The sequence below is a fragment of the Canis lupus genome, chromosome 32 (assembly GCF_048164855.1).
Source record: "Canis lupus baileyi chromosome 32, mCanLup2.hap1, whole genome shotgun sequence".
In the NCBI taxonomy this organism is placed as follows: domain Eukaryota; kingdom Metazoa; phylum Chordata; class Mammalia; order Carnivora; family Canidae; genus Canis; species Canis lupus.
The window spans coordinates 4,554,052-4,573,960 of NC_132869.1; the positions used below are offsets into that span (position 1 = coordinate 4,554,052).

The following is a 19,909-nucleotide window of genomic DNA, read 5'->3' on the forward strand; positions in this document are numbered from 1 at the left end:
AAAAAGTTTAAGGATATCTGTTACTTGAGAGTTAGTACGTGTTTGTATACTCATGCAAAATGTATTTAACAGATGAGTAGGACTGAGTTTTGCTAAGCCTGGTTATTATTGTGGAATACAGTGTTGAGCAGTGAAACTGGTTGAAAATGTTGTCACGTGAAGAATGTGACCCAACTTTTCTTTGGTCACATCTTCCCTCTTTACTGTTTACTACACGTCAACCATACTGGCATTCCTTCTGCTCCTTGAATGGCCAAACTTCCTTCTATCTGGAGGCTTCTGCTCGTGTTGCTTCTCATGCTGCCCTACCAAACTCAGTCCAGGGATTCCTCAAAACCAGAATTAAGAAAATTTAAAAAAGAAAACCAAGAGGAAGGAGAAGCTAAAACTAACTTTCACAGGTTCTGAGTTGACCTCAAAGTAGTTGGCTCAAGATTTCTTCTCTTTAGCCTGGGTATTACTAGTGGTTCCTAAGAGCTGCTCAGTTGGAGATTTTTATAGAGACTATTGTGTTTATGAGAAATGAATTCTATTAGGAAAATCCTTATGTGATTTTAAAAAGAGGCCATATAGAATCTTACAAACGAGAGTAGAAGCTGGAAAAATTGCTGTCAGCAGTTAAAGGTGTGAGTCTGGATTTTATAAAAGATACCAATTAGTATCAGAGAAATGGTTTCAATGAACACAGTACAGTAAGGTAATCAGACAAGTCAAAGATAAAGCAACAGGTAAGACTTCTTAATTTATGAGACTCTGGCATACATTCAGCAGGTAAAAAAAAAAATTGAAAGCAATTTCGTATTCTTGATAGAAAGTTGTTCAGACATTTTCCCCAACAACCCCCACAGTATCCTCTGGAAGGTATGCTTTGAACCATCTGTTTCATCAGGGGATTACAGTGTTTGGAGACTTAGTTATTTAACATTAACCTTGTGGAGAACTTTTAATTGCAAAAAGAAAAATTGAGCAGATTAAGGTAGAAAATACTGTTTGAGAGACATAAGTAATAATTAGAGTAGATTGACGTTCAAAAAAGTACTTAGTGTAGACAAGAAAATGAAATAATAAAGAACAGTGGAAGACCATGAAATTAAGCAAAGTTTAACTCTGTTGTGAGACTACATCACCAAGTTTCAAAGTGATCTTTGGAAGGGAAAGTATCACTGTACTAGTGGGATTGTGCATTTTTCTGTATTGCTATACTGGGGTGTATGTGTGCGTGTGTGTGTGTGTGTGTATGTGTGTTGAATCTGAGCATCATTCTACAGATGTGAGGCTATTTTTGTAGATAATGATAGTTTGGCATTGGTCTAGCTTTCCTTCCTCATCTGGGAAGTGAATTGTGTGTCATTGTAAGATTGTTGATGTCTTAGAGGACAGTCTACTTCAGGCAATTGACCTGGAAACTTTGTGTGATGGTTTGCACCAACTTTTGGGTGTCAGGCTGTAAATAAAGTACAGATAAGTACTGAATCTTTTTTAAGTAAATCAACACCATGAGCATAACATTATGTGTTTATATGTGTAAAACAAGAAAGGGAGAGTGCAAACTCTTCTAAAGATTTGGGGAAGGAATTTAAATTTCCTTTATGGGACACGTGGGTGGCTCAGCTGTTTGGCGCCTGCCTTTGGCCCAGGGCATGATCTTGGAGACCCAGGATCGAGTCCCACATGGGGCTCCCTGCATGGAGCCTGCTTCTCTCTGCCTCTGTCTCTGCCTCTGTCTCTGCCTCTCTCTGTGTCTTTCATGAATAAATAAATAATATCTTAAAAAAATACATTTACTTTAAATTTTATGTTTTTCTCTATCTTGTAGTCCCCTCTTGATTTGTTTAGCTCAGAATTCAAGAGCAAGGACAGCAGCGAGTGTGTCTTATCTATTTATATTATTAGCACCCAATAGTGTTTGGCACATAATTGGGCTGAAAAATATATGAAACAATGAAAAAAATTACTAAATTAATGGTTACTCCTAAAGTTATTGTTGTTTAACTTCACATATTCCCATTTTCCCTGAGAAAGGTAGTAAACAGTATGCATGTCTTGTATTTATTTTGGTGAAAAGTTCTTGTATTATGCTGGAAACTAGAAATTTATCTAACACCTCCTCTCAGAATTGGAGGAAAAGTTGAAAAGGCATGTATTTTCTTTTTTTTTTTTTTTAATTTTCTAAAGTTAATTTTAACTATAATTTGAGAAGTTTGGAGGTACATGTATTTCATTAAAAACGATTGGAGACAACTCACATTAAAGTGAGCACAAACACTACATTAGAAACTTGCCCTTACTAACTACCCTTGAGTAGGACCTTCTGGTAATTTCTCAGAGAGAGTATAGTTGACTCTTGGGACAACACAGGGTTAGGGGTGCCAGCCCCCCATGCAGTTGAAGATTCCTGTGTAACTTTTGATTTCCTCCCAAACTTAACTACTAATAGGCTACTGTTGACTAGAAACCTTACTGATGACATAAACCATTGATTAATACATATTTAGTGTGTTAAATGTATAATATACATTACTTACTATACAGTAAACTAGAGAAAAAATGTTAAGAAAATCATAAGAGAAAATACGTTTATGGTGTTGTATTTATCAAAAAAATTTGCATATGAGTGAATCTGCGCAGTTCAAAACCATGTTATTCAAGCATCAATATTTGCTTCCCCACCTCATTCATTTATTCTATTTCCTTTCAAACCCCTGATTCTTAACTGGGCACATGGCCACCTGGGAAGAAATTAATTATCCTGCATTCCTTGTAGCTTGATAATAAGATACTCTTATGACCCAAAGAGAAATAAATGGAAAAGTCCTATGGTAGTTTCTGGGAAAACATACCAGACAGATGATGCATGCTTTTTGCCCCTTCAAGTCTTCTTCCATTTTGCTGTCTGGAATTTTGATGGGATCGCAGGAGCTCTGGTCATCATCTTGGAGCATGACAAGAAGGGCCTTGATAGGAATTGCAGAGCAATGACCTGGAAGGAGCCTGGGCCACCATACCAGCCTTTGACTGCCTAAGTCTCGACTTCATTTAGTTGACAAAATATAACTTCTAATATTGCTTAAGACATAAATTCTCAGGTCTTTGTTACAGCCAGACCTAATTGTAATGGATATGCTATTTTACTACAGGTCAGTTCTAACATCTCATGATTCCATTGACCATTTGAGGATTGGTCCTTCTCTTCTTTATTCTGCCACATGTAATCATTTACTCTCATCTTGGAATTCTGTGCCAGGATTTGCTGTTGGCCTTGATTCAGAAAATAATTGATCTGAGAAGTTTTACTAGATTGTCCACAATAGTACAGGGTTAACACAGAATACTCACCTATTTTGGGGTGGGGGGGAACAGCTATATTCTAAATTCCAGAATGTCAGCATCATCCTTCTCTCATAAAGCTTAGAACCCTCTTATGGTACTCGAGTGTATTTGGCTTTTCCTTCAACATAACCCATGCAGTTGGGGAAGCCACTTTTTAGGGGCATTGGAAAGATAGGCACATCTTATTATGTAGTGCTCAATGTGGATATTTGATGCTCAGGGGCTTTTGGGGCCCCACATCTGGTGAGAAAGCTAATTATAGGTCACTGTTGAGCAGGAGAGATTTTTCTTCTCATTCTTTTGGCTCAACCTAATTTTTTATTAATCACTTTAGTGGTTTGGATAATCTTCCTGACAAAGACAAAGTGTTAGCCGTTGCTTTGTCTTAGGGTAAATGTCGAAGTGCTTGATGTCTACATGTAGAAATGTTCATCCATGGGAGCTAGAAATTGGGTAGCAAAGATTTTTTTTAAATTTTTAAAATTTTTTTAAAAATTTTTATTTATTTTATGATAGTCACACACACAGAGAGAGAGAGAGAGGCAGAGACATAGGCAGAGGGAGAAGCAGGCTCCATGCACCGGGAGCCCGACATGGGATTCGATCCGGGGTCTCCAGGATCGCACCCTGGGCCAAAGGCAGGCGCCAAACTGCTGCGCCACCCAGGGATCCTGCAAAGATTTTTTTATGTCCTATATAGAGCTGAACTATATAGGTCATCTTTGGTTTGAGCTGAGTCACTCTGTGGACCTAGGATCCACCTTAACTTCCAAATATGTCCTCTCTCATAGATGAGAATAGAGAAACTCAGAGAGAAAAAAGGTACATTTCATTTTTTATAGCAGCCATCATGGTGACTATTGAGAAATATTCTCTTTCTGTGAAGATTTGTGAACTTGTCAGCCTGTGAAGTTCATCTGTGGTTTGCAGAGACATGTATCCTGGTTTGAGGGCATATTGTAAAGGCTGTGGGGCAAATAAAGGAGAGCCAGGAAAATGGAGCTCAAGATGAAGTATTCATCCAGAACTAGCGATCCATTCCTCTTGCTTTCTAGAGTTAGTTTCTGAAAGGATGCACCACAGATGTCTGGGCCAATTTTATGAGAAAAAGCTCCAGATACCTAGGACAGATGTCATTTAAGGGAATTGCCACTACAGAATTACTTCAAGGGGTGTTATTAGGCTTGGGCACATCTTCTATCTTTCACACTCGCTCTTCATGTACACCTGATGTGTATTGTCGAAACTGGAAGTTTTAGCAGGTTCTCTTTGCCCATATAACGGTTGTTCCTTGTAATTCCACCTGAAACTTCCATTGGAGAGCTTTATGATTATATTAAGTACTTTCTTTTTCTTTTCTTTTTTTTTTTTTTTTGCTGGTGGGCTGAAAGGGTAAGCTGATAATTCAAAGCTTTGTTATCAAGGACTAGATGGTAAGTTTTTTGAAAGCATATTGGTGCTGTAGAATTCTAACAAGTGTAGTGTCCACTTCATCATTGATTCTAAGACCTGCGTTAGACCAATTTGAGAAGTTAGGCGGAGTGAGAATCCTGGGTATTATAAATACAGTGATGGACTTGATATATCACCTTTATTTCTCCAACACCATCATTAACAGAGTACTTAGAGTTCTACAAAACATAGTTTTATTTTTAGAAGCCATATTGTAGTTATTTAAAGGAACCCCTGAATTAATTCCTAAAATGAAGAATTCTTTATTTTTGAGTTTGGGTTTCCCTATTTTCAAATATGTCAGTGTGCCAAATATTAGTATATCAGATGTCATAAATATTTTGTTCAAGGGAACGAGATAGCCAAGAAGCCTAGTGGAAATAACTTTATTAGTTATAGGTATAATAATAAATGGTAGGTGTCAAGAGGTCTTGGTGACTAGCCATTAACTGGCCACATGGCCTTGGTCAGGTCACTGAGCCTCTCTAGACCTGAGGTTCTCTACTGTTCTATCAAGTGAGGGTTAGAATGAATGATATCTATGGTTCCAGCCTATGAGATCTGTGCATGTTTTGCCTTAAATTCACTATGAGAAGGTCCTTGCCTTCAGGAAATTTCAGCTTTTTTCCTAGCTTTCCTTACTTCTTTCTGGCTAGGCTCCAAAAGTAATATGCACTTGTTTATAAAGGAAAATTCAACTAGAAAATGTATTATGCAGAAAGGAAGTCTCCTTCAATCCCACCCTCTGAGAAATTCTTAAAATAGGTATATAATTGTCTCAGTTTATATCTTTGCATATATTAGTATCCTTGTGATATATACACACATATATGTGTGTGTATATAGTATATATACTATATACTATACTATATATACTATGCTATATATATATACTATAAACTATACTATACTATATATACAGTATATGTGTGTGATATATACACACATATATGTGTATATAGTAAGTGTATATATGTGTATGCACATATATACATATATATATCTTATTTGCACTAAAACTTGATTTTTTCAACACGTAACGGTTGAGATAATCTTTTCCATGTCAGTATAGATAATAAAGCTACCTTATTTTTTTTAATTGAGGTATAATTGACTATAACACTATATTAGTTTCAGGTGTATGACATAATGATCCAATATTTGTATATATTGTAAAATGATCACCACACATATACTTAACATCTGTTATGATAGAAGAGCTACGCTTAGCAACTTTCAATTATGCAATACAGTATTATTTACTACAGTCACCATGCTGTATTTACATAAGCTACCTTATTTTTAAAATTCCTTCTAGAATGTCACTAATTGAATATTGGAGGCATGCCAAATACACATTTTGGCCAAATGGTCATGTCTTAAGTCATATGTAGCTTGAAACTAAAGCTAAGTATCAGTTCATAGAATGGATGTCTGGAATACCAAAAAACTGTGAAATTTCAACAAAACGAAATTTTTTAATAAAAATCTGTAGTAGATTTAATTTTGACAATATATAGATTCTCCTTTTACCCCACTGACTGCTGTTAGATTGATCCTGCAGTTGCTATATTATACTACACAGAGTACAGTACTGCTGATAGTAATGTTGTCCCTTGGCAATTTACCTTGTCCTTTCCAATAATAACTAGGTTATAGACTAGGTGAAGATTTCTCTCCTCATTAACCACTGGCCTTGGAGATTTGTGTGATGATCATGAATTTCATTGAAGGAAACCGAGAAATTGAAGCATTGTGCACTGCTTGAAACATACTTTCTAAATATTTTCAGAAGCATACTTAAGATTGCTGCCAACACATATATCTAACTTTTAATGTTTTTGCTGCTTCACACAATTAGAGGATTGAAAAAAATTCTATCTTTAATTTTGACTCTAAAATTGTGGCAATAATGTCGACTTTTAAGATGTAACAGAATGTTTCAGTATCACTTGTATCATGACTTTCATCATTCACACACACCAACTTCAGCGTTGTTTCTGGAATAGAATGATATGAGACTTTATATGTAAGAAAAACGTGAACTCTCAAAATATAGCAGTTTTGTTTAAATTTGCCCCTCTCCCCTTATTTAGCAAATTCCAGTGAATAATTACATTCTTAATAGCAGTCATTGGATTTAGCAGGCCTGCTATTTTGGTATTCTTATCTGCAAAGTAGAATTTTTTTTTAATTTTTTTTTTTAGGTTTATTTATTTATTCATTCAGAGAGAGCGCAAGAGAGAGGCAGAGACACAGGCAGAGGGAGAAGCAGGCTCCATGCAGAAAGCCCGATGTGGGACTCGATCCCGGGCCTCCAGGATCACACCCCGGGCTGCAGGCGGCGCTAAACCTCTGCGCCACCAGGGCTGCCCTGCAAAGTAGAATATTACGGGATTTTGGTGGCTGCTGTTTTCCACACAGCCTGTGTAACAGGAACTGACTCTTCCTCCGTCTTGTTGGCAGTTATTGTGTAAATATACAAGGCAGTTCCACAACCTCTTGTAACTCATGAAATTAGTCTTTGGCAGAAGAAGAAGAAGGAAGAAAGTACAGTACTCCTTTTATACTTTCTAGTTCTGTTCTATCCACTGTGCCATAATTACTTTCTGAACACAGCAGGTGAATGTGACCCAATCTTTAAAAGCTTGTGACCCCTAAGACATCCTTCACCATGTTTGGTCCATTGTCAGCCACAGTTAGCTGTCACTGGTCTCTGGTTTCCATTCTATACTTCTTGTGGATGCACCATGCTACTGTGAGAAACGAGGAACTCTTTCAGCAAGAGAATAAAGCAGGAGCAGGGTTGAATGCATTGCTAATGGACTGTGCTGTTGTATTTAAAGGAGGTCTGGGTGTTCAAGTGTGTGATGCACAGGATAGAGGAGGAGCACCGTTGTTATTGTGCATGTTATTTTGGAAAGAAGAACTTTGGTAACGTTTTCCAGAAGCACTCTTGATGCTAGGCTTCATCATTTGGACAACTGTGAATGCTCTTCTTCTTCAGTGACAGGATTAGAGATGTTGGCATTCTTTAGTAGTCTAAAATGTTAACAAGCTTAGTTTTCAAAGTTGGCCTCTATATGATTTATTTATTAGAATTTTAAAAATGTGTTTTGAAGTTCAATTTTAAGCAAAGCATGTTTTTGGTATACCATTTTTTTGCAACCGTTTTCTGCTTTGTATGTTTTATGTGTGTATTTTGTCTGAATCAAAGATGACTTTGTGGATGTCATTGTGATTTTAGAGATTTTCCTATTATTGAAATTTTTACATTGCTCAATTACAAAAGCCATATCTGGTAACTCTAAAATCTTAATCTCTGTGGGTCTTTTTCTAGGCTTTCCCCTAGCTCCCCTCTCTCATAGTTTTCTGTTACTTTGGTCTCTTCTCCTGATAAGCCTGATGATTTTTTTTAAAGATTTTATTTATTCATGAGAGACACAGAAAGAGAAGCAGAGACACAGGCAGAGGGAGAAGCAGGCTCCATGCACGGAGCCTGACGTGAGACTCAATCCCGGGTCTCCAGAATCATACCCTGGGCTGAAGGCGGCGCTAAACCACTAACCCACCCGGACTGCCCAAGCCTGATGATTTTTAATGAATTTTGGACACCGGTTATAAAAAATAGTAGAGATAACTTTAGGCTATAAATAATGTTATTTTCCTCCAAAAAGGATTTACTTTGGCTTCTCGTAGACAGAATCAGAGGTTGGGACTTATAGCTCTGCCTCAGTGTGAGGACTGGCTTGTTCCTTGTCCCCACCTCTAAGATGTAGTCATGAGGGATCCCATCTGAGAGCCTTGACTTTCCAAAACTCATCCTCATCCATGGGCCCTGAACAGTGACTTTTGTCCACCCTAGCCATAAAGCTAGCGAAAGCTCTCAGTATCTTCACAGCCTTGTAGGTGGTTACTGTATGCTCAGATCTTCAGTTTCTTGATGCTACCTTTGGGAATGAACAAGTGTCTCAAAGAGAAAAGCAAATCTAAATGTTAGATTTATTACCTCCTTAGCTTCTTTCTGGGACTTTTCTCACTCATGTTCTCCTTTGGTAGCTCTTCTTGCCTAGTGTTCATAAGTTGTTCTCAGCAAGAGGATTGGTTTGCAACAAGCTATTTAGCCATTGTTGGAATCTAATCTGTATTTGAAAGTGAATATTCAAATATTAAACATCAGTACATGTAGCATGCCTTGTTTGTGTTACTGTTATGTGCTGATTATATATTATAGTAATCTCTGCAGTCATAGCATCCTTTGTAATGTATACGTTCAGGAATGCCATAGGGGTGCCTAGGTGGCTCAGTAGGTTAAACGTCCAACTCCTGATCTCAACTCAGGTCTTGTTTTCAGTGTTGTGAGTTCAAGCCCCATGTTGGGCTCAACACTGGGCATGGAGCCTACTTAAAAAAAATTCAGGAATGCCAAAAATAACACTGAATAAGGCATTCAGGTATTTGGCCAAGTTTTAAAAATCTACCAGATTGATTTTTAATTTACTCATATTATTTATTTCATATGTATATACATATGAGAATGGTATTTCTTATTTTCACTCCTTTTCCTCTTCTTATTGGTGGTTTTATTTTCATTGTTGATTTGTAGAAGCTTTTTGTATGTAAGAGCAATTAATCCTTTGCTTTTATGTGCTATGAATGTTTATCACCAGCAAATATGGTTTGTAGGACTGCTACATTTTAGGATTTACTGAGTTTTTTGTGGCCTTTTATAGTTTTTTTTTTTTTTAGCTCTTTTTAAAAACTAATGTTGCACAGATATTTATAAAGAAAATACACAGATATAATCACAATAAACACACGCATGTTTATACTTATATATCTGTAGTCACACATAAGACCTTGTTAATTATATTATTCAGATCCTTTATGTCATAATTTTTGAGGGATCATATTTATTCGCCAATGACTAAGTATTAACTTTACCTCTTCTCCTGATAGTGTTCTTGGTTCTTTTTGCCTTGAATTTGATCTTGTTAAATGTTCATATTGTGATCCCTGTGTTTTGGAAACAAGGGGGTGGTATAGATTCTTATTTTATCTTTGTCTCTTTAATTGTGAATTCTTCACTTCTTTTTCCCTCTTTTAATTTAGAAGAATGGATTCTATGGTTAAACCACCTGAGAGGTATCACAAAGGAGGAAGTGGCCCTGAACCTGAATCTTGGAGTCTAAATACAATATGAATGGGTAGCTGTGTGTGGGTCTTCCAGTCAAAAGGGAAGGATTAAAACAGAAAGAGGCTAGGATGGAATAGGAAGTATTTCTGGAATGTGATAGGCTGACTCAAGCAGAAAGTCTGAAGAAGTAGGAAGTAAATGGGTTATTGGGACCACATTTTGGTGATCCTGAAGCTAGGCAGGGAAATGAGAAATAATCCTTCACTTATAAATTTAGGTGTTCTTTAGACAAATAACCAAATAAGTATGCATTTACAAAATAAGTCTGTGTCAAAGCTTGCTATCCAGAATCATCCTTCATGCTTTGTTTATGCTGATCTTGTTTTTTGGTTTTCCTTTATTCCAAGAGCTGAGTGCACCACGATTCACATGAACTAATCTCATGCCCATTCTTGGAGTTTTATTTGTCATTTGACATTCTAACCAGGTGACTTTTGGGGTGATCGATAAGGTTGATAATCTTACCTCAAAGAGATAGTTTAAGGGGCCCCTTGGTGGCTCAGGGGTTGAGCATCTGCCTTCAGCTCAGGGCATGATCCTGGAGTCCCAGGATTGGTCCCACATCGAGTTACCCACAGGGAGCCTGTTTCTCCCTCTGCCTGTGTCTCTGCCTTTCTCTGTGTGTCTCTCATGAAGAAATAAATCTTTTAAAAGAGAGAGATGGTTTCAGTCTGTCATATTGTGGGTCAGCCTAGAACTGCTTTCCTTCAGTTCTCTTCTGCCTTTTCAGCTGTGCCCACTCCCCAAATCATAAATATCCATTTCCTTGCATACATTAAGCAGATGAGATGAAAATGTGCTAAATATGAGTCGATGGCCATGTCTGCAGGCTGGTTTAGTTCTCTCCCCAGAAGCACGTAGATGGTGGCTTACTGAGAATGGTGTGAAACTGTGAATTCAGGTTCCAACAGTATTTTCAGGTGCCCATCATGCCCAGATTGCTGTGTATGGCAGGGGAAGCCAGGAACCTCTATTGAATGCTATCCCCGAATTCAGGACAGTTAGCTCTTCAGAAATGGCACTTTTATTCCAAAGGGAAAATTTAGAGAACAGAGTGTTTTCCTTTGGCTTCAGCATAAAATATTATTTTTTTCTATCCCTAGGGGACTCATTCTCACAGTTCCGGTTTGTTGAAGAGAAAGAGTGGGATGGTGAAGTGTCAGGTCCAAAACAGGTAAGATGGTTTGTCTTGAATGTGGATTGGCTCTTCTCAAGGCTGAAGACCTTTATGGTAGAAGAAAGGTGTGCAGTGGTGCTAAGCTTCCTAGCTTGGTGGCCCGGTGAGTTGGCAAGGCCATTAATGGGGCAGAGAGAAGGCAAGTTGACTTTGAATATTTTAAGTTGATGTGTGGGCAGGACACATCCCAAACTAAATTCATCAATTCCCCATCAAAACTGGTTCATGACCCACTTACCTCCTCACAAGGTTCTGTTTTTGCTTACTTGAGAAAGAAAAAGATGACAAGAATTTTGGAAAGTATAATGATCTGATTGAAGGCTATTTTTTTCTTTAGCTGCAAAGTGGGCTTGCTAGCAGGTTCTTTTCTCACCAATTAGTGTGCCTTTACATGGACACTGAGACTTAGAATCTAGGAAGTAATAAGGTTCCTGGACAGAGGGGACAGATTTTCAGTACCCAGACTAGGTTCTGTGCACATTGACCAAGGTTCTGTGCACATTGACCTCAAGACTAGGGTGGTGGGGCTTTGTTCTAACCACCAAGGCTGGCTTCTGCTGCTGGCCTCAGAGCATGTAGGAGAGAAGGCATCAGTACAGTGAGGCTGCATGCTCCAGTTGTGAGAGACCACCAGGGTTGGCCAGGTACATATGGGGACGAGACTCTCCAGGCAAAAAGGAACCTCCCAGTTATTTTATGACCTAGCCAAAAAGTGAATTGTTATTATTCCAATTAAGCCTACTTTAAAATTCACACTTGACTATTAGAAGCTTTTCTCCTCAGCGCATTTTATATGTTAGACTTTCTGCTTTAGCCGTTTAGGGGAAAGACTGGTCCTGAGCGAAGGAGTCTTCTTCCAAAGTGGCATTTGATGTCAGGTTCTAGGCTCCAGGACCCCGGCAACTCCACCTGGTGGTTTGACGAAACTTGATGGCAGCCTGGAGGCCACACAGTGTCTGCTGGGCCTTGGATGATGGGCAGGAGTTAGAGACCGGGGTGGGGGGGGACGACGACAACACACATTCCAGAAGCAGATACAGCCAGATGTCCATCATTCAGGACATGGCTCAGAGGCACAGGCTGGCTGTTCCCTGTATCCTTGTGCATACACCTGCCTCCTTTAGTTGTGGAGCATGTACCTTGCACATGATGCAAAAGAGGGCAGAGGAAGTTGGACACTTGCAGCCAGACCCCAGCACGCCCCAGGGTCCTTCTGTCTGGGGAGCTGGGGGGGGGGGTGCAGGTGAATGGTGCGCAGGCAAGGCAGAGACCAGGTCCTCACCGTGTGTGCGTGGTTACCCAGGCGGTGGGGAGGCATGATTCAGGATGTCAAGTGGTGACACACCCATAGGTTAAGCATTTAGGATCACCCCTTCTATCAGGTTGAGAGTTTCTACAAACTTGAAAATGCAGACACGGCCACGCGGGTCTGGTCACAGCCCCAAGACGCAGCGTGCTGGTAAGAGAGGCCATGTGTGCTGAACGTCTCGCTCCCTGCAGGGCTCTGCCGCCCTCTGCCCCGCTCCTTGAGTACACTGCGCTTTTTGAGAAGTGAGTTCCTTTGTTCCAGGGCCGGGGCCCCCTCAGGTGCTGTCCACACTGCATCTGGCCACACTGGGGAGCATTTCGGAAGGGCTGCTGGAAGCCACACTGCTTCCCTCTACCCTCCTGCCCTGCTGGGGTGGGGGGCGGACCGTGGGTTCCCTCCTCTGGGTCACTGCCTGCACTCATTGCAGGCCGGTCTCCCCGAGATGATCCCAATGTTCCTGTGGCAGAACCCAGACCCGAGCAGGTGACCCCCAGCTTTCCTTCGTACTCGAAGCCAGTGATTTACAATAAGCTGTGTTTCTAGTGGGGCCTGTGGGGCCTGTGTAGACGGGTGCTCAGCGGTGCTTCCCTCTAATGTGAGGCCATTATAAGCAACTCTTGGCTTGTTCTTTCTCTTGGGTGGCCGGCGCGCTGGAAGGCAGCCACTGGACTGTCCTTAAGCCTCGAAGTAACCTGGAACGTTCCCTCAGATACTGTCAACTTGGGAGGTCATCGCGGGGGCAGGCCTCGACTTCCACGAACAAGGAGAGGGATCCAGGGAAGCCAGCAGCCCATGGGCGGGGTGTGCTGTGCTGTCTGGGGCGGGTAGAGGTGTAGTCCCAGCCTGGCGGCTGTGCCCAGAGCCCCGCCACACTGCGTCCCCGGCTCTCCCCTCCACTCCAAGGCCGCCCTCTGGAGTGATCGCTCTGGAATCACGTAGATTCCATGAAATGCTTCTTTTTCTCTCAATCTGCCAGTCATTCCAGAAGCATCCTTAGTTTCTAGGCTGCTGTGCAATGTTGGTGTGGGGTGAGGACTGCCCTGTTCCTGCTCTCAGTGTGACCTCTGGCTCCAGAACGTGGCTTGGGATTTGCTGATCCTGATGCAGGGATGATAGAAATGGCAGCCCTGTCACGTGTGATCTGTGACTCACTTTCAGGGGATGCTGTGTTCACTGCTGTCGTCATCTGCTCTTTTATCCCCAACAGGCCCTTTGTAATCATCACCTGATATATTTATATGATTTTTCATCAATAGAATTCAGCGTTTTATGTGGACTGCGAGTCACTGGTCCGAGCCCTTCAAGAACTGCCTCTCTCTCTCCGGCTCAATGTTGCTGCCGAGTTGGTCCAGGTAAAAACCCCGACAGTGTCTGCCAGCTGCAGGGACACAGGAGTGAAGGACGTCACCCTGCAGGACGTCTCATAGTCAGCTTCTCCTTTCATAAGGCTGAGGCTCTTGTGTCAAGGTCGCATTTTCAAAGTTTTAAGGGAGAATGAAATAATTTTTAGAGTTTTCCGTTCTTTTGTTTTTACATTTGAAACATTTTGAAGGATCAAATGTAATGGAATTGAATGAAAACTATAAAGTCTGGCTGGTATTTTACTCAAAAATTTATGTGCCAGGCTTACATCCAGCATGGATCCCACAGGCATGGGTCTCGATCCCATGGGGCTTCATCTGTTGGGAACTATACTGATGAGGTCATCCAGCCATGCTCAGTCCCATGAAGGACCAGTGTCGTGTGCCGCCAGCACATATGACGACGAGGCGGGGCTAGGAAGCTGGTGGCTAGGAAGGGCATTCCGGACCAAGGGGGAGGTTGTCTGAGATCCCGAGGGTAAACACATGGGGGTGGGATTTGGAGTGCCCCGGCCCAGTGTCCTGACACTGCGGTGAGTGATGATCTGCATCGCAGGGTGAGGGCAGGGAGGGAAAGCAGGAGGCTGCGGAGGCCCGGGGCATAGGGGGCCGCGGGCAAGGAGGGTGGAGAGGGCAGAGGACTGGCCTTTGCTGGGAGGTGCTTCAGAAGGGAAGTCTGTGAGGCTTGGTAAGTGCTAGGAATGGGGAGCGAGCAAGTGAGACTTGTCCTCGGCTTTCCAGCCTGTGCAGCTCAGCGACGGGGTCGTGTCAGGAAGGGCGAGGCCTGCACATTATTGGGTGTGTGCCTCTGAGGTATCAGTGGGAAACAGTAGTTGGCTATAGGTTCAGAATTAATGGCTGGAAGCATAAATTTGGAAGATGCTGGTGTAAGATAGCAACTGATTGGTGAGCTGAGAGAGGAAGAGGCACAGTGGGTTGTACTACAGGGACTCCAAAATGTAACTGTGGCTCAACTACGTTGTTTTTTAAAAAGTGAAACCCTGAGCAGTCTTGCGTGTAAACTGAGTCCCAGTGACTCCAACGGTTGCCTTCATTCTGCAGCTGAATGTGGTGTGAAAGTTGAGCAGATGCATGAATTGGTTGCCCCCCAACCTGTCATGTCCATGGCACTAACTGGCCCCCAGTTTAGGGGAGCAAGTGGAATTCAGCACTGGGGGACAGTTAAGGGAAGGCACAGAAGTAGACGGGGTGGCATTTGCCTCTGATGGAATCGCCACAGAGCTTTAGGGATGTCTGGGGGGCTTGGGGGAGAGGGTGTTTCTTAGTGGTTGAGATTCCAGGTCCTGCCAGCTGCAGGGGGGCCCGCGGAATGGGGAAGTGTTAGCATAAGACACCAGGAAACACCAAGAGGAGGGGCCTCTCTCGGGGAGCAAAGGAAGTACTGTGAGCCTGTGACTGCGAGGGGCTCCTGTCCGGGGCAGGCCTCAAGATAGCGGTGTCAATTAATTTCAGTAACTTTGGAAACCTGGCTTAAATAGTTTTGAACCTCCTGCTTCCCCCCATGATATAGAGCCGTTATTCCAAATGGTGTTTGCATGTTAGCATCACCTGGGAGTTAAAAACAATGCCAGACCCTAGGTCCGGGACAACAGAATGACTCCAGGAATAGGATGTGGTCCTTGGCACATGCCAGCTTCGTGTTGCACATGGGCAGCGATGGATGAAAACTGATGTGCGAAGCCATCCTGTTCTAAAAGTCGTCAGCACACTGGATGTGCTCAGGATGTGTCAGTGGACAGTGCCCTCCAGCGGGGTGGCTGGGCTCCCCCCGTGCTGGTCACCCCAGGCCTCCCTCCACAGCCGACCTGCTCAGCCTCAGCCAGACGCTGCAGTCACCTGGGGGGCAGCTTTTGTTAAACCATGACAGGAAAGTGCATGCAGAATTGTGACCATGGACTCAGCCTCCAGCTGGAGGCTCAGAATACCGGCCGCACTCCAGAAGCCGCCCTGTCCCTCCCCCGGAGACCAGCATCCAGACCCCTCCTAGTGAAGGTTACAGCTATACAAAGTCCCAAACCAGGCAAAACTAATCAAATTGTGTGTGTGTGTGTGTCTGGCGTTTTTGATTCAAATGTTACCTAGAGTCATTGTTGACCAACCCATCCTTCACCATCACCACTCGTACGTTTCTGGACGGTGAACAGATGGGGTTTGCTGCTGCGCCTTGGGGCCTCTTAACAGGTGTGACTCCTCGCACACTGGGCATCTGCAGACATCTGAGGAGACCCTGCTGCTGCCACTCCACAGGGTTAGGGCGGGAACTCTGACCCCCCGGCACTGCTGCGGCCCCTGGGGTCCCCACCTCCCCCGCGTGGGCAGGGCTGAGCTGGGGGGGCCCTTTGTGAACTTCCTGTTTGAGTTGAATGTCTTATCCCACAATGTATGGCTTCCTTCGCTTCTGTTTCTGCCTAAGCAGCTATGGCGAGACTCTGGTTTTTTTGTTTTTTGTTTTTTAAAGATTTTATTTATTCACGAGAGACACAGAGAGGGGCAGAGACACAGCCAGAGGGAGAAGCAGGCTTCCTGCGGGGAGCCTGATGTGGGACTCAGCTCCAGGACCCCGGGGTCACGACCTGAGCCCAAGGCAGGTGCTAAACCACTGAGCCCCCCCAGGAATCCCCATGGTGAGACTCAGGTTCTTAACTCCATTATCATGGTTCTCTTTCAGACCGCCCTTCCTTTAGAGCTTCCTCAGATGAAACCAAAGAGGAACGATGAAGCCAAGGGACTGGGGATGCAGTTAAAAGGGCCCTTGGGTCCTGGCGGAAAGGGGTCCGTCTCTGAGCTGAAACCTGCCGCCTGCTGCCCTGCCCCCTCGGGGGGTCCCCAGAAACCCACTGCCCCACTGCCGTCGGCAGCAGACCACTTGGAGGAAGAATTAGATCTGCTGCTTAGTCTAGACGCACCTGTAAGAGACGGGGAGAGCATCCTACCGGACCTGACGCCTGGGTTAGAATCTGAGAAAGACAGAGACATGGCCCAGGAAGGACAAGGTATGGCTTCTGGTTTACCTGCCCCTCCCATCCATCTTCTTGTTTTTGTGCAAACAGCCCCACCTGCATTGTGCCCACACACGTCTGCATCAGTGTCTGACACGGATCTGGTGGTGTCCACGGACATCTGTTTCTACGCTCACATCCCCACTTCCTCTGAGCCGACCTTTCTGACACCATTACTCTCGCTACGTCTGCCAGGCTTCCAGAGCCTCCACCTGCCTGACTGCAATAGTAAACCCAGGCTGCAGCTGGAATGTGTGCCTAAAAAGGCATTAAGACCCTGGTAGCCTTCGGCTGTGCAGCAGCAGACCTTTCAATCAACTGTCTCAACAGGACAGTTACCCAACTCTCCAGACTTGCTATTTCCATCTTATTTTTGTACAAAAGAGCACTTCCTCCTTTGTGTGTGTTCTGTGAGAAAGTGGCCCCTCCAAGGGGAGGCCGAGGGTGCCTGCTCCACCCGCATACTGCATTTGTGAGAGCCTTTAAAGACTTCCCAGGATTGCTACAAGAGTAAACAGAAAACTGAGCTGTTGGGTCTTTTTAGAAGACCAGTGAACTATGAAAGTCACCTTGAGCATGAACAGAAGAGCAGGTCTCTACCCCATTTATTAATCTGTTCAGATATTATCCTACCTGCTAAAGGAGTAGGAGCAATGCTAGAACGTTCCCCCTTATTGTAAGCAAAGCACTAACTAGAGCTGCATTCTGTCCGGGAACACCCCCTCCCCCCAGGGCAGCCTGGGCCCCCAGTAAGGGACTGACATGAAATTGTTAACTTGGCTTCCATTTCCCCAGGTCCCGCAGAACCATCTGTGACAGACGAAAAGAATGTGCAATCTGAGCAACCAAGTACATCAAAACCCGTTACTGAGGAAGAGCTTGAAGACTGGTTGGACAGTATGATTTCATAACGTAAAAAAGAAAAATGGGAAAAAAAAGTGCCTGAAGCAGATTTTGGTTGCCTTGTCCAGTCAGGGTGGGCCCAAGGCTGTCCTTCCAGAATAGCTGGTTCTGAGCATGCTCCAAGCCCATGTGTCCCACCACCTTTGCCGCAGTGAAGGCCTGCCTCTACATTCCACAACATCCAAAACTATACATTTAAGAGACTTGTGGCATTTGTTCTCTGGCTTAGTGATCTGCTAGATTGCTTGAGGGCAGCCTCCTTCCTTGCAGTGTTTACAGCTGAGCAGTGCCGCTGCTAGACTAGAAACAAGAAACAAGGCATGCATTTGGCCCAAATAAACCAACGCTGGTCTACAGAATTGCTTTCTTTCTTGGAGGTTTAGGCTCTTGGTCTTGTACCTCCTCTGGATGATTCTATAGCCATCCTGGAATTGCTGGGAAAAGGGTCACATTATAAGAGGCCGACGCTATGGATTGGTGTGTATTACTTTATTGCAGTGGGCACTTCCTTTGATGTAAGGAGTTCACCTAAACACAGCAGCTCCACTACTTACAAGGGGACCATAAAGCAGTACTCAGGTTGGCATAAGATTGAAATTTTTCTGATTTTTCAGTACAGTACTTCTAATAACAGCAGTTGACAAGCTGTTACTGAAAAACAATATATGAATGACCTTCAAGTGCAGTTTCATAAAGACGGAAGTTCAACACAACTAATGAATGGAACTGTCCGTCTGGAACATAAACATAAAAAATTTGCATAGCTAGATCTAAAGAGATTTTAAGGCACTTGATATTTCAGTGTCAACAAAGGGTTGGTTGGTTTTTCTAGTTCTTTAACTGCTTAAAGTTTTTCAAGCTGATTCTGAATACATTCACTAGCACGTACCTTGGGAAATAATTGACTGCAGTTAAAATGATTAGTTGTAGTTCAGACCATGAGTCACTAGTGATTCTGTCAGGTGACGTTCAAGTGTGTAAAATTTCAGGTATTGTGCGTTGAAGATTTCATCCTTGTGGCCCTTTCCTCAAGGACACCGTGGCAACAAACTAGTGCCATTACAACTGAAAAACTTGAAGGTATTCTCAACCACAGTTTCCTTGATTCTTTGCCATCTTTTAACAGTTTGAGAGGTCACCTCCCCCAGGGCTAGGTCCATTAGGCACAAAAAGCCAAATCAATTCCAAAATAGCACATATTTGTAACAAACACTTTCTTGTAAGGGAGGCATTTAGGATATTTCACATTTCAAATATTTTGCACAACTATAAAAGATTTATTTCACTGGAAGCTGACTGTCCAGAATTGTAGAGTTCTTTCATTCCAATTTATCCAAGCTGATCTTCATACTGTTTCCGAAAGCAGTCACCAGCTGGGAAGAAATCCCAACACCTTTCTTGGTACATCTTCCAGACATAAGATTCCTGAAATAATGGGAACAAAGGGCATTTCTTTTTGGACCACAGTCAGCTCAAACCCAGGTGGTTTTCCTCTGCAAGGTCTCCCAGGAGAATGGTGATGGGGCCCAATTTGCACCTCTTGCTGGCTCTGTTCCTCTCCCCTCTCCCTCCCCCGCCCCACCAAAACTCAAAACACTGAACACAATGCAATGATCCAGCAATGGGCTGAGTCTATGTCATCTGTAATTGTTAGAAGGCAGAAGGTGGCACAAGAAGGGGACAGTGAGTGCTAGCTTGGCCAGATGCCTGGAGAACTGAAGGGAAATCTAGAACCAGTTGCCTCTCCAGTGTCCGAGCTGTGAAGTTTTCCTACAAATCTGAGGATGTTTGAATATTTGATAACCTACCTTTTCTTCCCTTGGTTCTCAGTCACAGAATCCCTCTTGACATATACTTTCACTCATTACCCACACTGCCACAGTCTGGGTCACTGTGTGCGGTGGTTCTCTTTCTCAGGCTGTCCTCACACCATCTTACTCTCTGTTAGAGCCACCCTCTCAGCTTCTCCTTGTCCTTTTTCTCTGTAATGTTCTCCCCACCTCCAGCTATTCTACTCTGAAGCAGTAACCACAGGGGTTTAGAAAATGTCAGTGTTAGTTGGGAAGGATAACCAGAAAGTCTTTAGGAACAGATTGGAGTTGCCTTAGGACATTGGCTTCTTAAGTAAGTCACAAAGAGATGGTGGAATAATGTAGGGGA

At 43.1% G+C, this 19,909-nt stretch overlaps 2 protein-coding genes across 2 annotated transcripts in view; one reads left to right on the forward strand and one right to left on the reverse strand.

Moving 5' to 3' along the window:
- Positions 1 to 4,121: 4,121 nt before the first annotated feature.
- AVEN (apoptosis and caspase activation inhibitor) lies at positions 4,122 to 18,108 on the forward strand. The gene is made up of 6 exons (XM_072808663.1): positions 4,122 to 4,152; positions 11,083 to 11,153; positions 13,722 to 13,817; positions 16,306 to 16,431; positions 16,516 to 16,840; positions 17,642 to 18,108. Exons 1-6 carry the CDS (start codon positions 4,122 to 4,124, stop codon positions 17,755 to 17,757), a joined length of 765 nt encoding a protein of 254 aa, XP_072664764.1. The 3' UTR covers positions 17,758 to 18,108.
- A 115-nt stretch (positions 18,109 to 18,223) lies between these two features.
- Positions 18,224 to 19,909, reverse strand: part of RYR3 (ryanodine receptor 3) — a 500,519-nt gene continuing 498,833 nt past the window's right edge. The window contains exon 103 of the mRNA XM_072808654.1: positions 18,224 to 19,174. Within this exon, the coding sequence (XP_072664755.1) occupies positions 19,079 to 19,174 (96 nt within the window). The 3' untranslated portion in view covers positions 18,224 to 19,078. The remainder of the gene's footprint in view (positions 19,175 to 19,909) is intronic.